Here is a 10,200-nt window from a genome sequence, read left to right on the forward strand (position 1 = left end):
TAGACAATACCATAATCCATCCCCAAGCATGGTCATTCTTTTAATAGTTTAATTTTTGCTATCTTCCAATAAATGTACACATCACATCGAATAATTTTCAGGATGCTTTAATAGTTCCTCGGCCCCATAACTAACATTAACCAGCAACTGCCACTAGAGAAGGCAAGTCTTCCACAGCCAACCTGGGCAGCCAGGACAGGGAGCACTCACTCAGTCGCACAACTCTCAGTTCCTAAGTTGAAAATTCAAATACACACACGGTGTTGCCCTACAAGCTTTGACAATGCTGTTCAACTACTTGCTGTACACATTGTTCTTGCAAATGTATAGGAATTGGAGTACCATAATACATGTTCTTGGCCAAATATTTAAAGCCAAAGCAAGTACACAAAATCTCAACACGATGGACTTCAATTTGCACAAAGTTATGGTAACATGGGATCGCCAGATGACGCAAGCATTTGCAAACTTGTTTCTTCAGCTGCCCGTTTAGAAGCATATTCTTGCATGGAATCACCTGTAAATAGTTATACCATTAATACGTTACACTTTTATTAACTGTTAGGTTGGTCTAGCTCCTCTGTAAGTTTCGTTCAAATTGTTTCATGCCAGACCCAATTATTTTGCTCCTAAACTTAAATTTTCGTAAGTGCAGGTCCTTGGCTTCTTCCTGCAATACTATTTTGATCCCTATGCCAGCATGAATAATACAGCTAGCAAGACCCAGCATGCTAAACATGCAAAACTGGTTTGAAATGATTACGAAAATCCAGGTTGATATGCACATGTTCATTGAAGAAAAAAAGAAAAGAAAAGACAAGGATACTAACTTGCAAGAAAATAACTATATTGTCAAAATCTTGTACACAAAATAAAAACTTGTTTTACATTACATACCAAAAGATTGACGAAGCCCTTCCTTTACAGCATCAAAGTTCTTGTAAGTGTAACCAACAAAGTTTAGATCTTTGGGAGTTAGAAGCATCTGCAGGAATTAGGTGGGAGTTGAACATTAAATTATGCCCATTTTATCTAACTACAATAGAAAGATGCATGAAAAATACGTTGAAACCAAAAAATCCGTAACAATTTATTGAATGACATACTTATTGGATATCCTACATAAAAGAAAAGAAGACTGAGAATAAGAATAATATTAATGCACTAACAATCTCATAGTATTGAGTATTGACTATCAAGGAAAGTATGATAACCAAGGAACAAGAATCTTTGACACCAGCATAATATATTTCATACGCATGTGTTTGGATTGGTTTAAAGTTAAAAAAAACTTCTAATCAAAATCTTTCAAAGTGAGCCTTTGGAAAAAAAAAATACACATTTTTTTTTCTAAAAAATAATGTTCTCTAAACAAGCACTATGTTGGGACATAAACAAAGTCTCATATCATTCAAACAAGAGGATGAACATAGATTTATATACACACCATTGTCTCCATTGGTAGAGAGACCTTTTGAATGGTATTCAAAAACAAAACCGTGAATATTGGGCCCAAAGCGAACAATATCTTTTTAATGTGGAGACATGTGTATCTGTGTAGTAAACCCCGATCCACAACAAGTGGTATTAGAGTCAATGGTCTGATCTGGTGATCGGCTAGATAAGTATGATGGGGTTGGATGGCTTTCACAAAGTCTCACATCATTCAAACAGATGAACATTATTTAAATAAGAGGATCAACATGTGTTTATATACACACACGATTATCTCCATTGGTAGATATGCCTTTTGAGTGGTATCCAAAATCAAAACCATGAGGACTGGACCTAATGCGAATAATATCTTACCAATGTGAAGACATATGTATGTGTGTGATAACTCCTAAACCACAACACACTATAATTCAAAACAATTGCAATACACTTTAATATGTTCTAACATAAAAAAATTCAATAGGGAGAGATTTTAATGAAGAAAATGAGGCAAACCAAACCAATTCAAAAAAGGATACCTTTCGTGAGGATCCAGATCCAGTTCTTGCTGCTGTTGGTGGATCTACCTAACAATTCAAAAAAGAATAGAATGAGAAAATCTTAAGGTTTTTCAAAAGCCAATTACACACCATAATCATGTCTCCATACTCCATGAAGAATTCTTGTACAAATATCATTGAAGTGGAGATATTAAGGGGAAAGAAAAATCCAAGATTTTAACTACCTAGATTTCTAAAGCTTTACTTTTAGTACAAAGATTCTCACAAGCTACCACATATCACTAAATCCTAGCGTTTAGCAATTATCAGGAGAGGGAGGGGAAGGGAATTCACCCTTTTTATGTTAAAAATTCCATATTAGGCATGACAAGTATTAATATTTAAAAATATATAACCCAGACAAACCTAGATTTAACGAAAGAAAACTGTGATATCAAGTTACATTGCAGGTAATGTTGAAGCAACACTTTTCAAATGATTATAAGAAAAAATGAGATGTTTGCAGTTCCAACTGTTTGTAGCAGTTCTACTGTAAGAATATATAGATGGGGAAAATAATGGTGATAGCATGATGATTTCATATTTATACCTCATCAAACTTCATGAAGTTTTGGGTATCCAGCTCTCCATTGACCTGAGGAGTAAATGCTGCCTCCATTTCATATAGTTTATCCCACTCCACACCCTTGAACCAAGGATGAGCCTGGTATACACATAATGTATATAAGTATATGGCAAAAAGAAAGCTGACACAACATCACAGCAATATTTTAATAAAATGAACACCTTACCTTTATTTCATTGGCCCCTCGAGTACCTAACCTATGATCAACATCACACAGCAACCTATAGATTAAATCCTTAGCCTCATGTGTCAACTGGGAATCTTCCGGAAACCTTAAATGATTTCTCCAATGAACGATCTGACAAGAATTGGTGAATTTAGTGCCAAAAAAAATAATAAAATGTTTGAACACTGCCTCTGGGTAACATAACTAGAAGGGCCTGAAATAATATGGCCGTGGATAAAAAGCATTACTAGTAGTTGTAAGTCATAGAGAGAGTCGAATAATGTCTCGAAATCAGTAAGAAGTATTAACTGATCTTTATCATGAAATGTCAATGGTCAATTATACCAAAAGCTCGAGCAGGTAAAAGGTCACATGAATGGTTTAATTACATCTCTAACATGCCCCCGTCATATAAGAGCTGCTTGCGCTTGAAACATAGATGTTACAAAGGTCCACTAACCTTGAGCTTAACTTCAACCCTTTTTTATTTATCCATCATCCATCCGATCAATCCAATCCATTAGAATAAAAATAAATAATGGATTGGATCCAATCTATCCATTTAATATTATGGATAGTTAGTGGTTAATCTACTACTTTTTCAAAATCCATTCAATTATAATATGGAATATTTATTAAATTGAAATTTTTAAAGACTATTTTGACATAAAAAAAATCCTGTAAATTTTAAAAGACTATATAAGAATGTAATGACTTATAAAGAAAAGAGAAAAAAATAAAATATTTCAAAAATAAAAATTATTAAGTTTTAAAACATTACTTTTATGGATGGAGGATCGTATATCTATCTATGAAAAAATTGTTAATGAATGGATTTTATGCTTTAAATAGATTGATGGATTGAATTTTTATGTGAATTTTTAATGGATTAATAAATTATTTTTATCTGATCCATCTATTTGTCACCCCTAGCTAAGATCAACAACTTGTTTAAGATCAACCTCATGGTCATTTTCATCCAAAAGATCTTTTACCGTGTCAAAAATCACATCTCCCAAAACCTTAGCTATTGAGTGAAGGCACATGAATAATTCTATTACATTTCCAACATGTAACCTTCCAAGCATCTCTTAATATTTTTATCAGTAGTATATTATAATCTTATATAATCTCAATTTAAAAATAAAAAATTAATCCTCCCCTCCCATCTCCTCCAAACTCACCATCCAAGCATACCTTGATGTCCTATTGTTTTAATTTTTTATGATGTTTAAATTAAATATTATTGTGCCAATGAGGGTTGGCTTAAGTGCTTAATTGAAATGACCAAACAGAGTCCCTGATCTTGGAATGGGGCAACTATCCTCAGGCAAAAGCCCCCCTCTCCCGTATTTTGTAGTTGTCATGTTTTTATTGAAGGAATAGGGAGAGGAGATAAAATATTTGAGTCTCGGAAAGAAATACTTGTACTAACAACAGGAATCAGTACCAAGTCATACATCTGCCTAAGCCGCCCATCTCCCTTAATATTTCCAGGATTTCATTTGAAGGTACAGAAAAGGGAGGAATATTTAAGTCTCAAACTCTCAAAAAGAACAAAAACAGTAACAATAGGAAATGGTGCTAACTGTTAAGTCACTAACAGCTTAAACTACAAATGAGATACAAGAAATCAATTTTTTTTTTTTAACTAGAAGCCATTAAGCCAAATAAGAATGATACCTTTCTGCATGTAGTTATTGGGTCATCGGAGTAAAATGGAGGGTAACCAACCAGCATTTCATACATTATTGCTCCTAGTGACCACCTGTCCATATGAAATATTACACGTGAAATTTTATGAATAGGGTAGGTTAATTATAAAACTTATCAAGCTAGTTAAAATTGTACAAATTTCTTTCACACAAAATAAAGGTTACAAATTTCAAATAATCAGCCAAAAGAGTAACTCCACAATACGCAGAACTACAGCTTGCAAATTAAGTACAACAAAAAAAAAAGTGCAGAAATTTTCATAACTAATAAATTACAAGGCCTAAAACGTAAGGTAAGGACTAACCAATCACATTCCATCCCATATCCTTTTTTCAAAAGTACTTCAGGAGCAATGTAGTCAGGTGTCCCCACTGTTGAAAATGCCTGGCAACAAGAAACAAGTGAACTGAGTGAACTGAAAGGCTGTCTTATTTCAGCAACATTAGAATAACAATTGCAGTTAGTAATTGTAGACCATGCAATCAAAAAGCATAATTTATGTGCAATGGATACTATAACAGTCGCGATCAAGTACTTAGGTCTTATAAAAGAGATTAATTATATTATAGCGCAGGTCACACTATCGTGAACCATATAATGTTATACAATAAGACTGCACATAGGGACAGAGTCACACTACAACAAAACGGGACCAGAGTATTAAAAATATTAAAACTTTCCCACATTCATAATATAAATGTTTGGAGTTTGGACCTTCAAAGATGTAATATTTTCCTTAAAAAACTCTAAATCATTTTATCCCCCCACCCCCACCCCCGAAAAGAAAAAAAAAATTGAGAAAGAGTGAAAGATAAATAAATGTTTATATCCTAGTTCTGTTACATTTGTATCATTCAAAAGAAAAGGAATCTTATAACAATATCAATGTAGGTTTTGATTTAAACTGTATGATGTGACACCGGACTATGAAACCAATTACAGAAATAAGAAAGCTCGGACCATATCTATGAATATATCTTCTTGGGTTTAAATAACAATAGCATACCAACTTCCTCCTGTTCATCTGCCAATGTTGAAGCTGTTCACGTGGACTTCTCCAGCTACTCCGATTGTCTGCATCATCAACATCCATTGGTTCTGCCAAAGTTTCATCATCCATGGCCTGATTTTCATGCAGTGTAGACAAGGCAATACAATCGAGAGGCTTACAGAGACCAAAATCAGAGAGCTTCATATGACCATTTTTATCCAGAAGTAGGTTATCAGGTTTAATATCTCTGAAAAATAGATGACAATTGACAAACATTAATATGACTGCTTAGCATGTAAAAACGATCCATTTAAGCACCCAATAAACCATCATCCCCGATATAACAAATTAAGCCAACAACTTTATAACCACAGTCAAAATGAACCTGTGAATGTAATTGTGTTTGTGAATAGATTCTATGGCCAGAATACTTTGTGCAATGTAAAATCTAGCAACATTTTCACTTAAGGTGTCTTCCCTCATTAGCAGAGTCATAACGTCACCCCCAGGTAGATACTCCATAATTAAATACAAGTAGTCAGCATCCTGAAATGAGTAGTAAAGTTTCACAATGCAATGACTGGCAACTTCGGCCAGCAAGTTCCTCTCAGCTCTAACATGTTCAACCTGTAAAGGAAAAGGAGCTCATGTAAGCAAAGTAGAAAATAAGCATTCTTCAAGACATTCAGTCATCCAATAACATGGGTGGTCCACCCATTAATGGGTTTGGAATAGTACACTTCAGCCATAATGAAACTTTAAAGGACTATGTAGAAACTAAATCACGTGTCAGGTCAATTATTTGCATTGATTAATAGTTTCTATGGCTTTTTTTACTCGGCACATGTATATTTCTCACCTGTCCTCTCCTAAGCATTTCAGACTTCTTCAGCTTTTTCATAGCATAAATATTTCCAGATTTCTTCTCCCGACACAGTCTAACCTGTAATTGAATAAGTTAGCATTCATAGTCCAGAAAAAACCCTTACATAGTAAGCACAAAGTAGATTTTCCATTTCCAAACACAATAATAATTACTGCATCATATTCAACAAGAATTATTTCATGCACAAATAAGCATGCCAGGACAGTTCTGACCTCCCCAAAAGCCCCCCTTCCAATGATGGTCAAAAGTTCAAAATCATCAACACAGATCTTGTGCCTTTTCAATCGCATATATTCAGTCTCCTTCCTCTCTAAATCTTTGATGAGGTTGATCCGCTCCTCATTTGGCACATCTGAAGAAGCTAATTTTCTTTCCAAAACCCAACGCCTGGAATAAAAAATTGTGTCAGCATCAGCAACTCCACAACACAAGGTGAAGAAAAGATCTGCACCAGACTAGAGACTGTTTTAGGAAAATAGATATAAGCATGGCTACTAGCAGAGAGGCCAAAATAAACTTTAACATCTTTAATTGTTTATTTTTCAGATGAAGCTCAAAAAAAGGAACATGTCTTAGGTTGTTACACTGTGACCAGATTAGGCCAAACTATAATGTCTTATCAAACAAGATGATGAATACATCTCATGTTCAACCGACGTCAAGTCATTAAATATTATGACTTCATTCATTAATGGATACAGAATCATCATGTTATACTGACATACCACCCAATGTAAAAAATTGAAAGAAATACATGATTTTTTTCATCCATGGTGTTAAAGACAATTCCAAAGCAATAATTTTAATTATTAACAGCGACCAGAATGCTCAATCTATAGAATAATCATAACATTGTTCTTGTTTATGATTCTAAGTAGGTTGAGACAAATGTTTATCACTACCAAGTATTTTGATTGAATCAATGTAGTACTTTAATTTTAGTTCCCATTTAATTTGGTCCTTGGCAGTTTGGCATCAAACCAGATGAGGTGCTTGTGTGGTTGTTTGCTATGCTTACCGAATGGCATGAAAATGGAAAGATATTCATTGATAGATATAAAAGTATAAATATTACTATGAAAAGGTAGTATGACTACAGGATTAATCATCTTTAGTCTTTAAGTAATGCAAACCATCTAATCTGACCCAGATTTGTGTGGGTGGATCAGGGTTGATTGTATAAATCTTACTCGGACATTATTAACAAATATAGCTAAATTATTATCTATGACCACGAGATGGTAAAAAGTAAAAAAGAACAAAAAAAACAACATGCATGGCTCAAGTTGTCTAACTATAAAAATAGGAGGCAATTAATTTATTAACAAATACCAGAATGCTCAATCCATAGATTATAGAATAAAGATATCATTATCCTTGTTTATGATTCTAAGCAGGTTGAGACATATGTTTAACCCTATTTAGTAGTCATGTCTTTTAATTGCATCAATGTTGTCCTTTCATTTTAGTTCCCGTTTAATAACAAATTACAACATCAGGTGCTTGTGTGGCTGTTTGCCATGCTAATCAATTGGCATGAAAATGGAAAGACACCTAAGATGTAAAAAACTACTGTCCCTGTGTTTGGATGTGCATTGCACGGGTCTGGACTCACGTCAATCTTGAAGCAATTAGTTGGGAAAGTCGTGGATAAGAATTTTGGAAAGTCGTGGATAAGAAGACACCAAACCAAACACATGATAGTTTGCATGATTATGATAGTGCATTGACCAAAGATGCTGACATGGAAGATCAAAGCAACACGTGGGGTCAACAAAGAAATTTCGATTGCTAAGAGTAAGAACAAGGCAAGGCGTGATGTTACGAGATCAGATAGATTTAGAGATTACAGAGGAATGTAACCGAAACGAACGAATTCTGTTAGGATGTGCAGCCTAAACAGAATAATAAGGAGGAAGGGTAACTCCAGAAGTAGTTTTTTGGGAATTATGCAGAAAATATTCATAGCTATCATCTATCTTCTATTCTTCATTTTTCTTTCCCTTCTACTCTAATTCTTCTTTCTCATCAGATTATAGGATTAATTATATCGAGTCTTTTAAGTAATGCAATCAATGTAATCTGGCCCATATTTTTGTAGATCACGGCTGATTGCATAAATCTTACTCTGACATTATTAACAAATATGGTTAAATTATGATTTATTACCACAAGATGGTAAAAAAAAAGTACAAAAAACATGCTCGGTCGAAGTTGTCTAACCATAAAAAGAGGAGGTATTAATCCCAGCTTGATAAAAAAATACGCAACCAAAACAAGCATGCAGTTATCAAGTTAAGGAGTGCTGTGATGCTCGAAGATGCACTTGGGCTTTTCCTCGCTGATCAATTGTACAGATGTAACATATTACAGATTACATATGTACTCTCCGCAACTTACGAAGACACGAATTGGACAATTAGGGTCAGGATAATCATTAAGAGCCTGGATCATTTACCATAGCATCTACTTAAACTAAGAGACACAAGCTTCTATACTGCGACGAGACGACTAAATAAACCCTTCCATCGAGTCATATCCTAGGCATTTACTTCAACTTAAGAATCAGAGCCTCCAAACAAAGCAAATGGAGTATGAATTGAGAACACAGTGATTGACACCTAAATTACCTCAGCTAGCAAGGCAAGGAAAGCTGAAAAAGGTAATTAAATGATAAGATCTACAGGTGAATTTGCATTGTGCTCGATTTGAAGAGAAGAATTAAGTTTCCCTAAAACACTAGCGTTGAAAAATAGGAGAAGAAAATTGAATAAAGAAGTTCCGTACCTCTCCTTCCTCTCTTGGATGTTCTTCATCTGAGCCCTGTAATGATTCTCAATGAACTTCTTGGCCGCCGCCACCTTCTCCATGGTCAAGCTCGAACCCAAGACCTCCTCCGTTCCGTTCTCTTCCTCCTCGAGATCCTCCATCTCTCTCTGAGTGTGAGTGTGAGTGAGAGAGAGAATAATGTGTAACTCCAACTCCAAGTGTATCTATTCTTTATGTGTATAAATCTAACCTATCAAGCTTTTCTCTCTCTACTTCCAACTCACTTACTTTCTCTCTCTACAAAACACCCTGGAGCTCTTATTTATTGCAACAACGAGGAGATGATGGCAAAGATGCATTAAAGAAAAAGGCAGGGATTTCACTCCAGCGCGGGCGGCAACAGCGTCATCGGGTGCACTCCCAGGCGGAGGGATTACGTGGCGGGGTATGGCGCGCGGGCGCACGCGAGGGTGCGTGGGGGACGGCGCAGGGGAACGCGGGGAAGGCGTGACGCGCCGGGGAGTGAGGGTGTGGAACACATTGCGGTGTGGTAGGAGAAAGCGTCGCTGTCACATCATAAATGAAATTTGCGCATTTTTAGTACATGACAACAACGAGGAGTGGGACCCATTTTGATGGGTTTGATTGGGTCGTGCCACCCACTCTCCTTGGCCGGGACGTTTCTTTGTATTAAATTCTATGCACTCTCATTGGGTAAGCTATCGCCGTATACTTGTATTGTATTTTCATCTCTGGATATGAGTTGTCACACTCTTATTCTATCTGTTTTTATTTCTCCTTTTTCCATAATAATAAACTTCCCTTTCACCTCCACTCCCACCAATATTTTTATGCTCACTTTCACACTACATGCATGCTCCACACCTTAGAACTCAACTATTTGACACTTGCAAATAAATAATTAAATTATAATAATAAAAAGTGTCAAATAAATACTTTAGTATGGAGATGTATCACTGTCTCATTTATCTGTTATTTTATCCTAATCCTAATCTATGTATAAAAAAATTAACATGTACAGTATTTATACGAGAGACTTCCGAATTGGGATTTAGAGGCTTCACCCATCAC

General features: G+C 35.3%; 1 protein-coding gene across 1 annotated transcript; it reads right to left on the reverse strand.

The window, feature by feature from the left end:
• Positions 1-9,432, reverse strand: LOC109789356 (AGC (cAMP-dependent, cGMP-dependent and protein kinase C) kinase family protein). Its single transcript, XM_020348284.3, has 12 exons — positions 9,127-9,432; positions 6,552-6,726; positions 6,313-6,396; positions 5,839-6,080; positions 5,469-5,700; positions 4,767-4,846; positions 4,430-4,514; positions 2,747-2,878; positions 2,545-2,658; positions 1,974-2,021; positions 898-985; positions 1-517 (listed from the first exon to the last, which is right to left on the reverse strand). The coding sequence occupies exons 1-12, from the start codon at positions 9,267-9,269 to the stop codon at positions 426-428; spliced, it is 1,515 nt and encodes a 504-aa protein (XP_020203873.1). The 5' UTR covers positions 9,270-9,432; the 3' UTR covers positions 1-425.
• Between the last annotated feature and the right edge of the window lie 768 nt (positions 9,433-10,200).

The sequence above is a fragment of the Cajanus cajan genome, chromosome 6 (genome assembly GCF_000230855.2).
Source record: "Cajanus cajan strain Asha chromosome 6, NIPB_CcT2T_4, whole genome shotgun sequence".
NCBI classification, from domain to species: domain Eukaryota; kingdom Viridiplantae; phylum Streptophyta; class Magnoliopsida; order Fabales; family Fabaceae; genus Cajanus; species Cajanus cajan.

Coding starts and splice junctions, on each gene's coding strand:
- LOC109789356 (XM_020348284.3), bottom strand. CDS start 9,269: ATGGAGGATCTCGAGGAGGAAGAGAACGGAACGGAGGAGGTCTTGGGT. Junction 6,081..6,312: donor AAATGCTTAGGAGAGGACAG/GTGAGAAATATA, acceptor TTTCCTTTACAG/GTTGAACATGTTAGAGCTGA. Junction 4,847..5,468: donor AGATGAACAGGAGGAAGTTG/GTATGCTATTGT, acceptor TCTTGTTGCCAG/GCATTTTCAACAGTGGGGAC.